At 41.4% G+C, this 21,323-nt stretch overlaps 1 protein-coding gene across 22 annotated transcripts in view; it reads left to right on the top strand.

Moving 5' to 3' along the window:
* Window positions 1-21,323, top strand: part of NSUN6 (NOP2/Sun RNA methyltransferase 6) — a 34,358-nt gene that overhangs the window by 1,155 nt on the left and 11,880 nt on the right. For 5 of the 22 annotated variants that reach the window (XR_014503628.1, XM_083405780.1, XM_083405779.1 and 2 more), the window contains exons 1-10: window positions 2,912-3,025; window positions 4,112-4,221; window positions 5,604-5,759; window positions 6,619-6,698; window positions 7,380-7,492; window positions 8,188-8,341; window positions 10,299-10,380; window positions 14,035-14,154; window positions 18,380-18,524; window positions 19,147-19,295. Coding sequence is in view for 20 of the 22 variants with exons in the window: in XM_083405780.1 (XP_083261906.1) it covers window positions 4,147-4,221; window positions 5,604-5,759; window positions 6,619-6,698; window positions 7,380-7,492; window positions 8,188-8,341; window positions 10,299-10,380; window positions 14,035-14,154; window positions 18,380-18,524; window positions 19,147-19,295 (1,074 nt within the window). In the remaining 2 variants the exon portion in view is untranslated. Of the gene's footprint in view, window positions 1-899; window positions 1,174-2,911; window positions 3,357-4,111; window positions 4,222-5,603; window positions 5,760-6,618; window positions 6,699-7,072; window positions 7,264-7,379; window positions 7,493-8,187; window positions 8,342-10,298; window positions 10,381-14,034; window positions 14,155-18,379; window positions 18,525-19,146; window positions 19,296-21,323 lie in introns of those variants that run through there. The other 17 variants (XM_083405790.1, XM_083405787.1, XM_083405793.1 and 14 more) reach the window with 12 other exon arrangements.

Genomic DNA, 21,323 nt, shown 5'->3' with positions numbered 1-21,323 from the left:
GAACTCACAAGGGCATATTTTAAATGGGTTTATTTCAACGCTTTACTTTGCTGTATGCTTTTGTGATTTTAAATCTCATCAAAGAGCACTTGGCCTCAAACTTGGATCTTAGCATTCAGGAAGTATCTTTTTAACCTATTTTTCCTTGCCAACCATTTAAGAATGACCCCAGAAAGCTTATAGTAGAAGGGAAATGTGATTATTTCTCTCTTCACCAAGTGTTAATAGAATCAGGATGATTACAGAGGCATTAACAAGTGTAATAACTATATAGATTATCAATATTGTTGTCAGCAAAAGTTTATGCATGTTTATTTGCAAGTAAATTCCACTGTGTTCAGTGGGTTTTACTCTCAAGTAAATGTGCATGGGATTGTGCCATAGGGCCATTACCCTGGGATTCATCTTCTCTGGTGATCACTCGTTGCCACGTTAGATTGTCTTCCATGAACACAGTCTTAACACTCACCCTGTAAGTGATTGTGGAGACCAATTCTGGATTCACATGTACTTCCACAGTGGGGACATAGGTTTCTTGGTGGGAGTTGATCACGATGACAGTTTGCCAAACATGCCTTCCTCTTAACATGTTTATCCCTTTCATCCTGAGTTTGAGCATCTTCAAAGCTCATGACACCTTTGGTAAAGGCTGTTCTCCAGTTGGAGCAGGCCATTGATTCCCAATTGTCTGTGTTTATACTACATTTTTAAAGATTTGCCTTGAGAGAGCTTTTAAACCTCTTTTGTTGACCACCAGCATTACACTTTCCATTTTTAAGTTCAGAATAGAGTAGTTGCTTTGGAAAACGATAATCAGGCATCCAGACAACATAACCAGTCCCACAAAGTTGATGTTGTAGAATCATTGCTTTGACACTGGTGATCTTTGCTTCTTCCAGTACACTGGCATTAGTTCTACTGTCTTCCAAAGTGATATGTAACATTTTTCGAAGACACTGTTGATGGAATCCTTTGAGTTGGAGATGGCGTTTATACGTGGTTCATGTTTCACAAGCATACAGTAAGGTTGTAGTACAATGGCTTTGTAAACAAGCATTTTGCTTTCCCTGTGAATGTGCTGGTCCTGAAACACTGCAGAAAGCTGCACTTGCAGAGCTCAGGCGAGGCTGGATTTTGGCATCATTTGGCCGTTGTGGAAAGATAACTGCCCAGGTAGGAGAAGTGATCGACCCTTTCCAACATTACACAATTGAGTTGGATTTGTGGTGCTGCAGAGGGGTTTTTTTGTGCTAGTTGGTGCAGTACTTTGGTTTTTTGGATGTTGAGTGATAGGCCAAACCTTTCGTTAGCTTCTGCGAAGATATTTAGGATGGCTTGGAGGTCATCCTCTCAGTGTGTACACACATTGTCATCAGCATACTGAATCTCTTATGTTGGAAGTTATGGTAGCTTTACTCTTTGCTTTCAGCCTACTCAGATTAAAGAGCTTTCCATCTGTTAGATTTGATTTCTACTCCAGTGGAGAGTTTCCTTTCGACAAAGTGTAGGATCATGGTGATGAAAATAAGAGTTGGGGCAATAACACAACCCTGTATAACACCTGATCCCACTGAATGAATCACTTTGAGAGCCATTGTTATTTGCGATTGTTGCTGTCATTTTATCATGGAGGAGCTGAAGGATGTTCACAAATTTAGCTGGGCAGCTGATTTTCAAGAGGGCAGTCCACAGGGCATTGCGATTTACAGTGTCAAAGGCCTTTGTCATGTTAATAAATGCCATATACAGAGAAATAAAGCGAGATGAGCGCCGCAACCCCAGAATTGGTCACGACTAGACCTAATGGTCAGGGGTCCCTTTACCTTTACCTTTTTACCTTTAGTAGCTATTATGAGCTTCTTGGTTATTTTGGTTTTTGAATGTTTTGCTATTTGATGTAAAATATTTTGAATCCATGTATATTCATTAGGTCTGGAGAGAAGGCAGAAATATGCTGCAACTATGTTGATAATACATGCTCAGCCCAGGTGGAGTGAGTGGAGCTGGAAAACACACTATCAACCCCCCCCCCCCCTAAAAATGGCACAGATCCACATTTCCTCTAGATATACTGTCATAGCCCACTGGCCAGAGATTATACCAGTGACAGTGCTTTCATTTCAACTCCCCACCCCAGCTCTCAGTGGTGCCATGCTCCCAGCATCATCACACATAACATGCAATGAACACCACAGCACACACACCCCTTTCAGGTAGGGGCTTGAAACCCTTCATACAGTTCACAATCACTGAAAGAGAGCCTTTAGGCTGGGAAATCTGTAGCCCTCCAGATGTTGACTATAACTCTTCTAAGCTTTGACCCTTGACTAAAATGGTTGCTGCTGAGATAAGTCAACTACTACCTCTCACGAGCTGCCACCGGCAGGCTTTCCACCACACCTCGCAATGCAGCTTCCTGGACAGGTCACTGACAGGGGGCACACAGCCCTCCTGTGACAAAGGCTCAAGTACCATCCTGGGAGGAAATGATAAGCAGCTGGGGCGGGAAGCACCATGTGTGTCAAGGGCAGCTACGGGTTCGCTGCAACAGCTCATTCAATAGGGCTCTGAGCATATGCAGAGTGCATGCCCCTGGCAGCTAAATAACAACTGGCCTAAACAATGCACACCCTCAAATTGTGAGTTGGGGTGGGGAGTTGAAATGAAAAGCACCCCTCTTTTATGGGCACTAAAGGTGTTTTTTTGCGGGGGGGGGACTCCTAACCCCGCAATACTTGCAAGTCTTTGGCTACTGCCTCCCTCGTTCCCCTCCCCGCCTGGTAACCACGTCCTCCCCGTGGACGCCCACGTTCTGGAGCGAAAGCTCCATTGCCCTGAACGGAGCTTACTCCCGAGGAACCCGAAAGAACTTCAGTTTCGTGCTCTGGGGGTGCCCCCCTCCCCAGGTAGAGGGAGGGAGGCGGGGCTGGGCTAGGACGGGGCGGCATTTCCTATCGCCTCCCCGGATGAGGGCAGGAGGGAGGCCGAAGGCAGGGACTGGGCGCGGCATTGCTCGGGCGCTGGGGTAGGCAAAGGGGCGCGGGAGGGCGACAGCCATGAGGGCCCCCGGGGTGGGGGACCCCGGGGTGGGGGACCCCGGTGCCTCAGCCCCAGCCCGGGGAGAAGAGGGGAAGCCACGTCCCGGTATTCAATCCCCGCCGGGGTCGTTCTCGGCGCCCGGCAGCAGATGGCGCCCCGTCCGAGGCAGCCGCGACGGAGGCTGGCTGTGTTTTTCGGCTCCTGAGGGGAAAGGGGAGCCCTTTGCAAATGGCCTCCCTCGAGGACACACGCACACCCCTTTTAAAACGGGTGGAAAGAGGTGTGAGGCGAAGTAGACACGGGACCGAATTTGACATGTACTCCAAAGCCCCCCCCCCCCGTTTCAAGTCGGATTATAATGTCGCCACGCCTGTTTTGCACCGACTAGAGGCGAATTAGGGGCTCAAATTTGCGTGAAGCAAATCGAGCAGCGGTATTTCCCAGTAAAGTGCAGGGTGTCTAGGCGTTTTGGGTAATGTCATGTGAAAAACAGGTGAAAAATCCAGCACTTTAAATACAGCGAGAGCGCTACAGTAAATGGAAGTGTGAACACAGCCGAAGAAGTTCGCGATTAGTAACTGCCCACTCCTGGACGAGTCTGGCCCCCCGAGTATTTCCATGCCAATTGAAGATGGGAAAAGATGGATGCAATGATAAGATTATTGGCAGGCCATTTTAAAAAATGGGCTTGGAATCTTGGCCTTGTTCCTCATGCTTCCTTCACACTAACTGTTGTACAGGACCGTTTAGCTTACTTAGTGCCACTCATTCTCATAGAATATTAAATTATTGCTTCAATAATAATTACATTACATAATTTATGATACAACCAGATGCAACGTATAGCAGACAAAATGCAGCTTATTACTGCTATAAGCCATCATTCACTTTGGGAATGGCACTGTTTGGCTGAATGTTAAAGCTGGTGAATTGACGATGTCAGCTTATGTCTTGCCTACATTTTTTTCCATATTCTATGACAATGAAGGAGAAAAAGATTATAAAAGAAGCTTTTTAATCTGAATTTGTTTCGTTTTGAATTGTTCATGTGAAAATGATTTTCTTTCTCCAGATGTGTTCCAAAAATAATAGGAGACAGTAAAGACTATGTCTGTTTTCCCCAAAATCTCATTGAGGGCAAAGGTTGAAGAGTACCTGAGGGCTACATTTAAAAACGATGAGGTAAATACCGTAAAGCGAGTCCAAGGAAGGAGATGTTTGGAAGAGGTACACAAATGTGTGTGTGATGGCTGCTGTCAGGAATACTTAGTTCCAGCTAAGGTAGCTGCTCAGATGAGATCTGTCATTTATTTATTTTTTTAAATTTAATGAGGCACACTTTCTCTCTTATTTTGGTATGTCCGAGTTAAAAGATTTGGGGTGGATTCCTGACCCCCGCCACTGTTTGACAGAGCTTAACAGAGCCACTGATGGAGCCCTGTTGCACATGCCAGCTAGAATGCAATGTGGGTAGAGGCAGCAGGTGGATTACCGTGATGACAGTTGGGCTGGTTTGGTATCTAGTAGATCCTAGGTCAGCTCAGGCCCTCCCTGGAATTCCCCATTTGAGGACTGTCCACTGGCAGAGATTCTGTTGGTGGCACTTACATTTTCCTTCACATTTTGTGGACAGAAGGGAGAGAGCATCCCACTCTGCAGGCAGAGACTGGCAGGGCTGAGTGGAGGTATACTTCTGCTGAATCCACCCTCCCAGTCCAGCACAAAGGGAAGTTTGGTTAATCTTTTTGGCAAAAAAAAATAATAAAAAAAATCACAATAAATGCTTTTTTAAATTATTCATCCCATCCACAGAAGATCGTGGTGGGTAACAATCTTAACAAAATAGATTTTTTGAACAAAACTGAAGATAATCATGTTTGCTTATTCCCAGCCCTTAAATTCTTCCCCATTTAGGCTGTTGCTCATCAGTTGGTTAAGACTGTGTATTTTAATTTATAGCTAATTCTCCATGGATTTACTTTTATCTTAGTACGCATGTTTAGGATGGCTGTCTTACCCTAATGCAGCCTGTAAGAGGTATCATGTTTAATTTTTGTTAAGCAGTACGTGAACAAGTCAAGTGTCCTCCTAGGCTTGCATACCCTTTCCTCTTCCAACATGACAGAGGGGAGGAGTTTGGAGGCTTCTGCTTCTGCTTTTGGTTAACCACAGATTGTCATGTCATCCATACATACCAACAAATTGTGATTAACACTAATTCTGGTTGGTTCTAAACAAGCAAACTTCAAACCATGGTTTCTGAAGCTTGCTTAGTTAAACCAACTGTATTTAATGTTAACCACAGTAACCATAGTTAAAAGTGGACATTTCTGAACTTCTACCACTTTGAGAGGGTAAGGGGGGCAGAGTGTATACACCTGGGAAGAGGCTAGACTTACTCACACCTATCTAAACCATAGTTTAGTGTGATTCTATCCAATCCTGATATACCGTGGCTTAATTGGCTTGTGCCTTGAGTTTGAATCAACAATTCTGTACTCCTGGGATTATAGTATAAGCCACTATTTTTGCTGATCTAATGTATTTTCTTCTCTTTTTTTAAGCTCCTAACTGCTTTGGGTGCAGTGGAAGCCGAACGGAAATATGAATCTCTGTTAAATAATTTATCCCATCCACCAGCTTTCACAACTGTTCGAGTGAACACCCACCTGGCATCTGTGGAAGATGTAAGAGGTCTGCTTTCTGAAGAGATCCACAAGGTCTGTGTAGTGTCTCCTTACTACTTGTCTTGCATCAGTTAATTCACTAAAAGTGGTGCAACTTAGATTCACATTAGTAGATCTGTGTAGCAGGACATTATGAAATGCTGTAATATTTTTTCCTGCCTAGGAAGATCCAAGTGCCCCCTGCCCTCCTGCAAATAAGTAGCTTGATTGTTTGGAATTTAGAGGCAGCTTATGCATGGCAAGAGCAGGGTCACATTAGTATGGAGCCCATGCTAAACCTTTTCTTGCCATGCCAGCTTTTAATGAGCAGGGAGCTTTTCATGCAGGGAAGCAGCAAATTAAGGGGTGGGGGGGAAATGCAAACATGATTTCCTTCACGTTCAGTCTGCAGGTTTTTCTTTTTCTCTGTGTTTGATTTGGATCTGTGCTAGTTTCTAAGTGCACCCATGAACGAAGATGCAAGGCAGCACACTTTTTCTGTAGTCACTAATAATAATAGAAATGGATGGGTTGGTCATACCTGTATAAGGAAGAGTAGCTAAAAACGATAACTCTGTATTTGGCCGTCATTTTTGAATTTTGAAGTAAAGTCCATCACTGCTGTAACTATCTTGATTCATTAGCACTATGGCTATATTAAAGAGTCCATAATGTATTGTGACCTTAAACATTTCTGTCTCATGGAAATATTACTGTAATATTATTATTTTTTTAGAAAACTGTTTTAAATTGTTTAACTTGCCCTGAAACAACATGTTGAAGGATGGTAAGAAACCTAGTAAGTAAATAATGATAAATAAATAATGTCAATGAATAAAATGGCTATAAAACACTCAGGTCCTTTTCATTAACCAAAACTAAGAAATATACTTTTTTCTTCTTCCATATGTAGCAGTACACAAGTCTTACTGTTCCAGTTCTTCGGCATCCAAAACTTCCTGACATCTTACTTATTCCTGTTATTGGGCCCAGGTCTGTATATTTTAGAATTTTAATGTTAATGGAGTTTATCTGTATTTCATCTTCTGATGGGTCATAGACTGATTTGGAGCATGAAAACATATGTGCCAGAGCAAATATTTAGAACTGGCATATTGGTCATTGTAAAATTGATAATGTTTTGCAGCAGAAGCCTAACCATGGGCTCATCCACATTTACCTTTTGCCCCTCCTTCTCTAGGCACAGGTCCATGCTTTAAAACTCCTACATCCAAGCACTGCCACTTTCCCCAGGAAAACCCACTCCATAACACTGAATCAGAACAAGCAGTGATTTTGGTTCTCCATGTATTGCTGTTTGCTCTGATTCAGCGGGTTGGGTTTTTTGGGGGGTTTTTTTGTTATAGTGCTTGGACACGGAGCTTTGAAGCATGGACCTGTGCCGCAAAAGGAAGTCTTGATGAGCTCCATGCCTGCTCGGAGGTAAATCACATCAAATTCATTGGTGTGTCTTCCTGAAAAGTGGAGTTAGGATTTCAGCCTTCCTTGCAATGCAATCCAGCTTGGCCCAACTAACTCTACGGCTGCAGCAGGTACTGCAACTCACCGAAAAGGTGGACAGTAGTAGTATTAGAAAGGCAGCAGAGAACAGCAGATGTGAATTATAATTGTGCTGATTGGTTTTTCTTAACTTTCTCCTTCCTCTGCCCCCAGCAGAAAGGATGTACAAAAGTTGACAAATGAAGTTATTGTTGGTGCACAGTGTGGGAATGCGGTGCTTCGAGGAGCACACGTCTATGCTCCAGGAATCATATCTGCTTCAAAATGTATGTAACCCCCCCCTCCACGCTTCCTTATCTTGTAAGACTGATGGAAAATAATACTTTGTAGTTGATAGCAGCTACCCTTTTTAAGTGTTAATATCTTTTCAAATATCCAATACTAGATTGTTTAGAACTGTAGTTTGTGAATGTAAGATTGAATGCAAGTTGCAGCCATTGTCTTATTTCCCTACCATCCTTTGTTCTGAAATTCTCTTTAAAAGATTCTGTAAAAGCGTAGATGCCACTACTAAATTGGCAGATTTGCACTATAAGAGAGTCATGGTCTAGTTCAGGAAGTTTATAAGTTCTGTAATCAGTATTTAAAGAAGTTGTTAAGAAAAGCATTTCCTAACAAACTTGATTATCCTGTCCTATGGTTTTGGTAAGAAAGGACAAAATCAAGCCATCTCCCCACCAGGAAACTAGACATTTACCACTGCATCTATTTCATTCCCTGCCTCAGACTCTGTGGTCCCTAACTATGCTTCCTTGTACATTAGATGCTTTAAAAAGTTACAGAAGAAGTTGCCAAGTATGCATGCGGAATAGCCATTACTGAAGTTGTTCCAGAGCTACTCTTGACCTGAACAGATTCTTGTAAATAGTCGGGGCTCAAGTATGTGGCCTACTTGAAGTCCCTAGTGAGTTCTTGTGCCAAATAAAATATTATCTGAAATGTTCTCCCTTTCATTCCTTAGTCATGAAAGCTGGAGATACTGTTTCAGTATACTCTGATATTGAAGGGAAGTGTAAAAGAGGGGCCAAAGAATTTCTCGGAAGCAAAGTTTTCATCGGAAATGGGATTTCTGAACTGAGCCGAAATGAAATCTTTAATTCTACTGGCCCACTGAAGTAAGTCAGAAATTGTAATAAAGTTTGAGAATCTGCTTCTAAATAATATGTATGTGTTATACTTTCTGGATGTCCCATGATCATATTATAAAGTACTCCACACTGGAAACTGCATGGGGTTGAGTATCATCTCCCATCCACCACCTTCTAGAGCAGTGGTTCTCAAAGTTTTTTTTTCTCTGGGCCATACTTTCAGAATAAAAATTTGCTCATGCCACTGAATTTTTTATTGATAAGAAATACATTGGGAATCAAGAAGAAACAAGTATTAGTAGTGCTCAATTTTTAACATAGAACACAGCTACTGCTCAGTTGGTAGAGCATGAGACACTTAATCTCAGAGTCATGGATTTGAGCCACAGCTTGGGCAGAAAGCTTCCTGCATTGCAGGGGGTTGGACTAGTGACCTTTGTGGTCCCTTCCAACTAAACAATTCTCTTTAACATCCACATGAAGCCGCTGAGTGGTGTCATCTACCAAATTTGTGTCTTCATAAGTCAGGGTGTATAACCAATAAATTGAGACCACCTTTACGTTTTTATCCTAAGAACTGAACCACCACATTAGCTTTGAAATCAGATGACAACTAGTCCACATACAAGAGAGGCAACTAAACATTAAACCAAGATTACAGAGAGAGAAAGTTAGAAGTTTATAGTACCGTGATACCTTGGCTTACAGACGCTTCAGGTTACGTGTTTTCGGGTTGTGCACTGCGCTGAACCCGGAACTACCAGAATAGGTTTCTTCCGGGTTTCGGCACTCGCGCAGAAGCACTAAATTGCACTATGCGCAGAAGTGCTGAATTGCGACCCGAGCGTGCGGGTTGTGAATGTGCCTCCTAAACGGATCACGTTCGCAACCCAAGGTTCCACTGTATATCTTGCAAATTTTCGATTTTCCCTTCTTAGCTGTGTTTATGAAAGTCAGATCAGAATCTGTTTAATAATAATAATAATTTATTATTTGTACCCCACCCATCTGGCTGGGTTTCCCCAGCCACTCTGGACGGCTCCCAACAAAGATGAAAAATACACTAAAATGTCACATATTAAAAACTTCCCTGAACAGGTCTGCCTTCAGATGTCTTCTGAATGTCAGGTAGTTGTTTATCGCTTTGACATCTGATGGGAGGGCGTTCCACAGGGCGGGCGCCACTACCGAGAAGGCCCTCTGCCTGGTTCCCTGTAACTTGGCCTCTCGCAGTGAGGGAGACGCTCCTTCAGATATACTGGACCGAGGCCGTTTAGGGCTTTAAAGGTTAGCAGCAACACTTTGAATTGTTCTTGGAAACGTACTGGGAGCCAATGTAGGTCTTTCAAGACCGGTGTTATATGGTCTCGGCCGCTCCCAGTCTCCAGTCTAGCTGCCGCATTCTGAATTAGTTGTAGTTTCCGGGTCACCTTCAAAGGTAGCCCCACGTAGAGCGCATTACAGTAGTCCAAGCGGGAGATAACCAGAGCATGCACCACTCTGGCGAGACAGTCTGCAGGCAGATAGGGTCTCAGCCTACGTACCAGATGGAGCTGGTAAACAGCTGCCCTGGATACAGATTTGACCTGTGCCTCCATGGACAGCTGTGAGTCCAAAATGACTCCCAGGCTGTGCACCTAGTCCTTCAGGGGCACAGTTACCGCATTCAGGACCAGGGAATCCTCCACACCTGCCCGCCTCCTGTCCCCCAAAAACAGTACTTCTGTCTTGTCAGGATTCAACCTCAATCTGTTAGCCGCCATCCATCCTCCAACCGCCTCCAGACACTCACACAGGACCTTCACCACCTTCACTGGTTCTGATTTAAAAGAGAGGTAGAGCTGGGTATCATCCGCATAGTTTAATTACTAGCCAATATTATGTTGAAGTGTCAGATCTTTTATTAAAAGATTATTAGTATAATACAGTTTTAGAAATTCAGATCAGGATTTTTTTTCTTACCAGTGTGCATTGTGCCTTTCAGAGGGATGGGAATAAAAATGACAGAACCAATTTACCTTAGTCCTTCATTTGACAAAATGTTATCGAGTTATCTGTTTTTACAGGTAAGTCATATTAAAAATAACTATATCTTTCTGAATTCTGAGGTCACAACCATTTCTATTGCATTCTAAGCCCTATTGAACGCAGTTGGACTTCACATCTAAGCAAATACATCTTGGGGGAAATTCAATTAAAATAGCTCTGTAAGTAACAGTATTTTATATCTGACATGCTAGGTGTGGCCTGTTTTCACTGTGCTTCTGTGAAATGAAATGTTACCTAATTCTGTTTTTTGATTACCTTTGGCAAGATATCAATAAATGACATGGACAGCTTCATCTATAGTTCAGTTTAGATGTAAAAGGGTGATAGTGGACTTCAATGGGTCTGAACAAGAGGTGATCCAAAACTTCTTTTGAGAAGTGATTTGGCTTTGAAATGGCTTAGAGAGAACAAAAGTTTTACAAAAATTGTACATCCCTCACATTTTATGCCACTAGTGCATGCTCATACGATCCAGGTGGTGGTGATGGTGCTGTTGGCCAATGGGTCCTAATAGCATTGTGTTGACAGTCCCAGCTCCTGCTAGGTGCAGTTTTCTTCCATGCTTCTCCTCAAATACCAAAGCGGGGGGGGGGGGGGGGTTCAGGAAGCTTTGGTTCCTGCTCCCACCCTTTCTGTTTTAGCCTCACTTTTGCATCTGCTAGGGGAGAATTTGAATTTGCATTGAAGAAAAATGGTGCCTGTCCACAATGATTGATGCCTCTGGTAAGTCGTCCCCCACCTCCCATTTCACAGGTTGTGAACAGAGTGACAAAGTTTGGAGGGCATTTCATTTCAACATAAGCCTTGAATCCAGTCCCTGAGCTGACACACAACTCTGCAGATCTATGTTGTTTCATCTTGTTGATCTGAAGTGGTCGGTGCATCCAAAGCAGAAGTCTTTATTTATATATTGTTTCCAATAAGGAAAGCTCTGCAGTAAGAAACCTTGGTTTGATTTTGTTACATTTCCCAGGAAAGGCCTCTTTTTGTGTGTGTGTGTGTGTGTGTGTGTGTGTGTGTAGGTGCCACCAAGTTGAATTTGCATTTTGCTTTGTTTGAAGACAAATTTAACCTGTCATGAAACAAGAAATTACCTCCTGTTTTATCTATCATTGCACTTTGTGGCTCCAGATTTCCACCATCCACATTTCCAGTATTATTTCAACTATAGAACACAAACCAGTGTTTCACTCCTCCAGAACATTTGTTGTCTTTTCTCCCATATTGGAAGCAAAAGCATGTTAGCTTGCTCTGCTGCAGCTTTGCACTAGTTCTTAACTAGAAGATTTAAGGGACACATGTATGCTCATCACTTGTAGCATTCGGTGAGAAGTTGAATGTATATGAATAAGTGATCACAGATGACCATCTCAGACAGAGTTTTATACCTCCTGGTCAAATCATACACAATACACATAATTTGGCTGAAAGTGTCATCAGATCATCTCGTACCGGCCCCTTGTGTATCCTATTTTCCATGCTTCACCAATTGATTTATAATGCAAGAACACTTCAGCATATACATGTAAGCTCATGTAGCTGAGAAACAGATACTGCCTGATTACTGAGAGTGTGGAAAAAATATATTGATGAACACTGTGTTGTTAATGTTGTGTACCATTAAGCCAATATTATTGATTAATGTTTTCACCATGTATGTTATTAGGTAATATATGTTTTTGCCTGTAGGCACCAGCAGTTTCTTCTGTTTTAATGAAGAATTAATGCAATTATTTGTGTTTATATATGTGACTTAGCTATGTATATATAACAGTCAGTCTTTAAATATGTAATATATAATCTACTGGCTGTGCAATCCTGTGCATTTCTACTTGGAAGTATAACTTGCTTAGGCTTACTCCCAGGTAAACACGTATTGTTTTGATGTTTTTGAAGGGATGACACAAGTAGGTTGTGTGTGGAAAAAAGTGATTTGCAGTAAAGTGAAGTGCATTTAAAAAGTACATGGTCCGAGTCTGTAGGACAATTTGGGATACAAATGTAAACGCACAATTAGTGTAAAATTAGACACGTTATGTTATCTTATACATTTGATGATTTGGTGACTTACTTTGCCCTTGCCCCTGTTCCAAGCAGGTAGCGTAAGTTTTGTGCTATAGGCTACTTTGCTGCAGCCTGTACTGGGGTTGAAGCCCCATCTTGTGTGTCCTCACTTCTATGCCATGGGAAGTGAAACCTTCAAGCATCTTGTCACATGCTTGGGGGACTGGGCTACTGGAAGTGTAGAGTCTTACATTGCAGTTCAGCTGTGCACTGTGCTGCTCCTATGGACTCTTTAGATCCAGGCATTCATAGGCACTGAGCACTGTCATTGGTTGGTAGCTGCATACATGGGTCTCTTTCCTGTTCAAGGGCTCTAAATAAACCTTGCCCTTTGCACATGTTCAGTAGGGTGGGCAGAAGTATATCCCATTAAGCAGAAACCTTTTAAGTTCTGTTTTTGACATTTATCTAGGAGATACAATGAAGTAGTGAGACATAATACATACTTTTAAATCAATCTTAACACAGTGCAAGTTTACAAGTTGCTAGAGTTTTCCTCAAACACAAGAATCAAAACACTTTGTTTTGGAATTGAAGATTTTAAAATATGTTCCACAAGCCTCCCTGGGTCATTCCACGCCAAATCACCTGGTGCCATGTGCTCTCACGTCTCAGATTTTGTTCAAAAAATTTTCATGTGTAGATAACTATGAGATAACCTCAAATTAATTTAAATTAAATCAAAACAGCATCATTGACCATTTAACATGTATGGGAAACAAAATAGCTTTGCAGAAGTGTTTTACATAATAAAATGAACACCGTTCCAAGACATATTTTGTTTTTATTAAATAATTAATAAAACTTAATTTTTAAAATATGTTATAACCACAAATACACCCTTCTTATTTTTAAAACATAGCAAGTTTATGGTTAGCCCATTCTACAAAAAAAAGTATGATTGCATGTGTTAGTTGTGGTTTACTTGCTATGGCTTATCGAACCTACCAAGGTAGAAAATGACTAACATTCACTTTGGTCAGTGTCCCTTTTCTGTGGCACTTAATACCATTTTTATACCTTATTTTGAAAGAGACCAAAGTTAGCTTGATTTTGATACCAAAATAAGCCCAATTGGTTGAAAAATGAGCGGAACAGGAGCTTCTTTTCTAAACTGACGCAGAAATTGCATTAGCCTAAATCATGTGAAAATTGAAATTTTAGAAAAATTCTCCTGCACCCAATTTTGGACCAAAAAACCTTTAAAAATTAATTTGAGGTTATCTTGTAGGTATGTACACATAAATTTTTTTGGAACAAAATCTGAGATGTAAAAGCACGGTCGAGTATTAAAATCAGGTGATTTAGCGTGGAATGATCCCCCTAGTAAGTGTTTAGGATTGCTGCCTCACTCAGTTTGGTTGATTATAATGTATTGGCTTCTAAGAAATACCATTTTCTGTCAAAATAAGTATTCCTTTCTCATGTCTATAGTTGCTACAATCATGCTGTGAATGTTTTGAACACTGCTTACAGAATTAGAACACACACATGCACAAGTTTGCCCTTTAGTGGAAGAAACAAACAATAGAATTAGTTTTAAATAAGATATTCCTGTGTTGGTCATCACTGAAGCAAACCTAGTTTTTTTTCTCTTCCATTACTAGAATTTGCCCTCTTCAGTTGTGAGTTACGTTTTAAATCCTCAGCCAGGGCAGAGAATTTTGGACATGTGTGCTGCTCCCGGGGGGAAAACAACCCATCTTGCAACATTAATGTGTGATGAGGTAAGTGAAGTCACTGAGCATTTTCTGTCTCAGTGAGGAAAGTTTGACCTGTGCTTCATTAGCATGGCTTGTTTCACTCGTTTGCTGAGATCCACAGATAACTCAAAGTAGCACACCATTAATATTTGAACACACTGCTGATTTACTGGCTGATTTTTTGCAGCATAGCAGAATTGCTGAACCAAAGATAAATCTATCTGGCTTACCTATCAACATATTTTGAACAAATGGATTTCATTTCGGTGGACATGTGATAGATTTTTTTTTTAAAGTAGAAAAATCTTACAAGAAATAATACAATACAAATTAATTTGGGATATTTTTAGTGCAGAAGCTTGGTTTCTAAAATTCATCTAAACTTCAGTACTTTTCATGATGTAAAAACAAAGTGATTCAAATGAAAGTACTGAGTAACCAAACCGTCAACATGACATTATGGCCCACCATTTTCAATAAGATCAAATAATGAGTTAATCATGAGTGCTTTAGGATCTGCTATATTCTGTGACTTTTGAGTTATTAAATTGCATGGAGTAGTTTAACAGCTTGTGCCTTTTGGAAATTGGCAGGAGCTAATCTAAAGGGACAATTTCTGCTTGTAAAGAGAAGGAAGGGACTTTAGATCTCTTAGAGGCACCAGTCTTTCCTAACTTGGGGAGCACAAAACCTCTTTCCTTCATTCCCTTTCAATTTCCCCCATCTCCAGTCATCTCTCTTTGCTTCTGATAGTTGGGCCACCCCTTTTCACACTTTCTCATTGGTATTCAGGATTTATTTGTTTCATTTTAAAGAAATGTATACGCTGCTCTTTAGCCATACACTCTCAGGGCAGCTGAGAGGACTGAGGAACTCAGAAGACTATATTGTTTCTCTGAGCAGAATTGACCTATCTAGCCTTATTGACAAAGGTCATCATCTCTATCTGGAAGTTACACACATCCCTAGAGACTAAGGAGGAGATGGGGCTCCTATAGTTGCATCATTTACTTCATAATGCTGGGCGATCATTCTCTTCAATATCCAGGATTTACACTTTTCCACAAAATAGAACATGCTTTGGAGATACACAGACAGCACAGCTGGAGTTGGCCCATGCTGAGGAGACCCCTGTATTTCTTTTTTTGTGCCCAGGGAACCTGGGGCAGCATCTTACTTTATAGGTCAGCAGATGAAGAGCAGCTCTTTTTGTGCGCCCAATCAAAGTGAAATGCCTCGATATGTCAGAAAGTCTTTTGCCCAGACATAGGGAAGGTATCCCAATGGTCCACAGCTCCATTTCCATTTTACATCTGCAGATGTGGCAGTGGATGTACAAGACCAGGTATGTCCAACTTCCAAGAGACTGCAATCTACTCCCACTATAAAAGAAACTGGAAGTGATCTACCCAATGGATTGACCAGAGGCTTCTGTTGGCTATTTGCAGTTTAGTAGCGCTGCAGAGAGCTTGCTGGGGAGACCATGCATTAAAAGGGGACTCAAAAATAGCTTAAACAAGGTTTTAATAACAAAAACTCCATTTACACTAAATACATCAACAACCATGACCCAACCACCAACCCATCCCCCAGGGTAATGGGAGAGCTAGGTGCTGCTCCTTATATACTACACCCAATTGCTGACACAGCTTAATCAATACAACCCAGCAGCACCTGGTATGTTTCACAGCTGTAAAGCTGGGTCTCGTTATTTTGCTCTGGCCCTTGCTCTGGCCCCTTAAAGACATACACATCGGGTGGAACAATGATGAACCTTTACATTTAAAGAAACCATTCAACAGCTTCATCAAAGTTGTTGACCTTTTTGTGGGGAGGATTGACCAGAGGTTTTTTTGAGGGCAAGGATGAGCCAAAGTTGTTGAGGTTTCTTCTTGGGGGGGGGGGGATCAGGATCCCACAAACGATCATGATCAACCAAGGAAACCCAGAGATCGGCCGGTAGATCACAATCAGCTGGTTGGACATTCCTGTACTAGACTGTTGTCTCGCCTTTGTGGTGGATTGTATGACAGCCAGCAAATTGCAGCTTAATCCAGACAAAACTAAGTTGCTGTCAGTGGGTCGTTCCCTGAACCGGATGGGTGGGACATGGCCTGTTATGGGTAGGGTTACGCATCCTCTAAGATTGCTACATCCTGGCACACTCACTATGGGCCTGCTCATCAAACCATGAAATAAAATAGATGTACTAGCTTGAGGTGCAAGGAAACAGGGTTCAAGGAGAGGAGCTGTCCCCTAGTGCAGCAGTCAAAAAGCTTGCTTTCTGCCTTTTTACCATCTGCCTTTTGGCTTCTTATAGGGTCCCAAAGAAGCCTTCTTGACATAGTTGTATCACACTCACTGAAGTGTTCAGCTTTTCGGTATTCAATAAATTGAAGAATCTGAGCAGGAAATATGGAAGTCAATATTGAATTTTTGCAGAATTTTGCATGGCTGCATGTTAAATTAGTGTACAGTGGTACCTCGGGTTAAGTACTTAATTCGTTCCGGAGGTCCATTCTTAACCTGAAGACCACTTTAGCTAATGGGGGCCTTCTGCTGCTGCCGCGCCGCTGGAGCACGATTTTTGTTCTTATCCTGAAGCAAAATTCTTAACCCGAGGTACTATTTCTGGGTTAGCGGAGTCTGTAACCTGAAGCGTTTGTAACCTGAAGCATATGTGACCCGAGGTACCACTGTATTTTTGCATGCCATTCAGCTCTAGTACTTTACTAAAATGCTTATATTTTGGCTGGAGGAAACATAGGGCAAAGAGTACTAAGTACATAGAAAATTTACGAGACATTTTATCTTGCAAGAAATTGTTTGAGTAAGTTTTAGAATGTATGAAACAAAAAGTACCCCTTTGAGAAATTTGGAATAAGGTAGCATGCATTTAGATGAATCATATTTCAACTGAAAAGGGATTGTATATAAAATGTCAAGTAGGTTGGGAAGTTCAAGTGGGCTGTAGCCTGATGTGCTTCCAGTTGTGATCTGTGCATTCTTTAGCAGGGAAGCTTTGTTACGGCCAGCCATGTGTTGTGTACAGAAGAGCCATGCAATTTGTGATATGTGACAGTCTCCTTGACACAATCATATTTTGCTTACTGAACTGTTCAGTTTTTCATTATGGAGAAATTGCTGGCATGAGGTACAACCTGGAAGTTTTAAAGAAACCACCATTTTCGTACTGGAAAGTGTTTGTGTGGTGTTGTTTGTTTCCATCAATTTGATTTAGTTTTAATGGGCACATGGTTGCTAAGTCAGCATGCCCCATAAACATTTTAGTTAGCAGTTTGTACTATTTAAATGATACCTTAAGAGGCTGTTATAAAAAACAAAACAAAAGCAACAACCGCAAGATTGAAGCAATTGGAAGGGGCTGGAGCTGACTACATTATACAATGTTCTCCTGGAATATGCCATTCCCGTACAAAGAAGTCTTTATGTGTAATGTGCAGATTGAATGGTAACTGCTTGGTCAAGTAGAGCAGTGGTTAAAGAAAGAATGAGAAACCTGTGGCCCTCTAGATGTTGCTGTTGGACTACACCATCTCCCATGGCAGTGGGGGCTGATACAAGTTGGCAGGGCAACAGCTGACTGCTTCAGTTGGTGGAATTGGCATTACTGCAGGTGCCACATAATACCCATTGCACTTTTGTAAGAACCCTTTGGAACTCCCTGCCTATTGATATCAAGCAGGCATTTTCACTGTACAGTGGTACCTCAGATTAAGTATACTTAATTCGTTCCGGAGGTCCGTTCTTAACTTGAAACTGTTCTTAACCTGAAGCACCACTTTAGCTAATGGGGCCTCCTGCTGCTGCCGCATCACCGGAGCACGATTTCTGTTCTCAACCTGAAGCAAAGTTCTTAACCCAAGGTACTATTTCTGGGTTAGCGGAGTCTGTAACCTGAAGCGTATGTAACCCAAGGTACCACTGTACTCTTTTCAGTGCCTGCTAAAAACATTCCTCTTTAGACAAGCCCACTCAGATGCTTAGAATGTTGAGGTGATTTTAACTTGTTTTATAGTAGTTTAACTTTTGTATATTTTAAAGTATAGTTGTGAAGTTTTTCCTCAGTGTTACTGTTTTAACTTTTTGTAAACTGCTTTGAGGTTTTTTTGTTTTCATTTTTCCATTTATTTTTCAATTCAGTTTTTGCAATTGAGTGGTATATAGGAGTTTATGAAACAAATAAGTAATAAATTCCTACCCTTTTGATTTCCAACATGTTTTTCAGGGAGAAGTAATTGCCCTGGACAAGATTGCAGAAAAAGTGAAAAAGATAAAGCAAAATGCTGCGTTACTGAAGTTGAATTGCATTAAAGCATTTTGTTATGATGGTACTAAGGCACTTGCCATTGGCAAAGGAGAGGAGGGGCAAGGTAATATTATTTTTCTTTTGGGTGTTCTTGTTGTAGCTGTGTTTTCTGAGGAGGATCAGGATTTTTATGGTAATCCTTAACACCCTGTTGTGACTAGGACTACTATTGCTTTAGTGTAATTTGGATGTTGGTTAATATTGACTTGCCATTTATCCAGATCCTTTAAACCTCAAAAACCCTATATAATTTATAAACGGCTGGTAATTTGAGGCATCCTTCATAAGTGCAAGTGAGGTAGCAGTTGGCAGGTCAGGTTTCTTTTTGGTGGGTCTCAGCACACAAATTCAGTCTTCACTCAACATCAGCAATACAAATTTGAGGAAACTGTCATGTGCAGCAACAGAATGTGACTCAGATCTTTCAGTCAGAAAGTAGGAGGGAAAGGACATTTTGCTTTCTATATCCAAACATAATGGTGATTTATCAGCAGTTATAAAGACTTTGAAACCAAGGCCAGTATGACTGTATTTGCAGTTTATACCAATTTAGCTGTGTTAAGCTGACTTCAAGCTCATGCTATTTAAATAAATTCTTTTGCGACATTTCCCCAAACAATAGCAAAGTTAAGTATGCAACATAAATTGGCTATAGTTTTTTTAACTGATCATGTTCCTCTTTGCAGAAGGACCTCCATTTTTACCAGAATCATTTGACAGAATACTTCTTGATGCTCCCTGTAGTGGCATGGGGCAGAGACCAAATATGGTGTATTCCTGGTCTTTAAAGGAAGTGACTTCTTACCAGCCCTTGCAGCGCAAGCTCTTTAGAGTGGTATGTATTTTGCCATAAAAACTACCAAAGAATAAGTAACCTGACCATTGGGTCATCATTTCAAACACATTCTTGCTTTTAAGCAGTGCTTCATTGAGAATTCTTACATGCATTACTGGTTCCTCATTAGGGCTGGCAATATCTGGTTTCAGCATCACAATATATCACTAGCTAAATCTGATGATATCTCAATATATCATGATATATATCTGCAGCGGTGGAGGGCCTTGCTGGGCCTCCCCGCAGTGGCAGAGGGTGCGCTATGTTTCTTCACAGCAGCCGAGCGCCTTGAGGAGGCTCCCTGCGGTGGTAGAGGGACTTAAAATCTAAGGAAGAAGTAGATTTAATAAAAATATTAAATAAACTTCCATATAATATATATAATAACTTCCATATAATATACTTAATATATTTTCAAACTACTTTAAGAGTTGTTCAAGTGATTAGCTAGTCAAGTTGCATCTGCTTCCCCACTCAGAGGTTTGAGTGGAATCTTTGCATGCATAAGCCCCACTGAGTTCAACTAAACTTACTTCTACTTTCCTGTGAGTAAGCTTAATTGAATTCAGTAGGGCTTGCTTGTGAGTAGACCCGCAGTTGCTTGCACTGCTTACTGAAAAAAACCCTCCCCATCATTCTCACACAGTACCCAACCTTCCATTTCAGCATAAGGAAGCCAGCTAAATCTTCTCCCCTCCATCTCCCCCTCCACAGAAGGCCCCCCACCAAAAGCCCTCATCCCACAATCTCTCCCTTTTTTAATATGGAGAAAAGCTATTTAGGGGGAACCACAAACACCAGCAGAAAATAAAACAATAATTTCCTCTCTTTTTTTCACCAGTGGGGGTGAGTGTGAGGGAAGAAAGAATTGTTTTCCAGTTCTTTGTTTACTTTGGGGCTGGATCTTTGGTTGTCTAGCCGTGGGGGGTTTCTCCTGGATTGTTAGGAGGCTCTGCGTAATTAGCTGAGCTCTAAGTAGAAAGATACTGGTGAAGCTTTATGGTTAGGAGGAAGGAGGGAGAGAGCAAACAAAGCAAGAGACAAGGTGCCTGTAAAGTATGTGTTCATCTGAGCTACCTCCTGGGAAGCTGTCAAGTCTCCACCTTTTGTTCACCGGTATATTGCCTTGTTGAGACACTTTCCAAGACGTTATTTCAATACAGGTATTCAACAATACGGCGATTTGTTGCACAGCCCTACTCCTCATTCAAAGCACCTCAAAAGCTTCCTCTGCTTTGTCTTTATATACTGGATTAAAATAAAAGCTTCCATCCATTGCATAATCTTAGTCTGCAATCCTGGCTTCCCTTCATCAAGTTTCTCCAAGGAACTCCAGTTTACTAGCCAGCCCCAGTCCCTTCCATGTACTTAAATCTTGTGTTGAAGCCCATTCTGTGGTTTTTGTGGTTTTAAATGACAGCTTCTTAATTTATCTTTTAAATTCAATCCAGTTCCTTGGAGGTGGGAATGGGAGTGATTCATAGTTCTGTAGAGTTCTACAATAAATTATTGGTGTTGCCTGCATATCTGCGGGCTATGATCCCTCTGCAAAAAAAAGGAAAAGGAATTGACCTATTAGCTCACAGCCTTGTCTTATTAGTACAAGGGAGGCAAGGGAAGTGCACACGGTTACACTGTAGAAGTTGGCACTTGGTCATCCTTTTTGGAGCACACCCAGTTCATGGCACATGCAAAAGTTCAGCTGGTTGGGGTTGCGCTGAGCTCCATTGTTCTCAAACCAATAGCAACATTGGAATAGATGTGTAACGAGGCTAAATCAAGCTCCCTATCTAAAAAAAAAATCTACACATTGTTGTTATCCTGGCGGCAGAGCCCATGGTGATGTGGAGGCAAACCGTACAGAAAGGCCAATCAACTCTAAAGCTGGAAGACAATATCTTTTGAACATAAATAGATCTAGTTAAATTTAGCACAGGCATTCACCTTTGTTGGTAAAGATTCAGTTGATAAGAGATGTCTTTTCTAACCCTTTCCCTTTTAAAATAAAAAGGGTAGTACATAATTTCT

The sequence above is a fragment of the Podarcis tiliguerta genome (genome assembly GCF_965153285.1).
Source record: "Podarcis tiliguerta genome assembly, chromosome: 12".
NCBI lineage: Eukaryota > Metazoa > Chordata > Lepidosauria > Squamata > Lacertidae > Podarcis > Podarcis tiliguerta.
The sequence above is the reverse complement of the archived record's forward strand: the minus strand, read 5'-3'. Positions and strand labels throughout refer to the sequence as shown.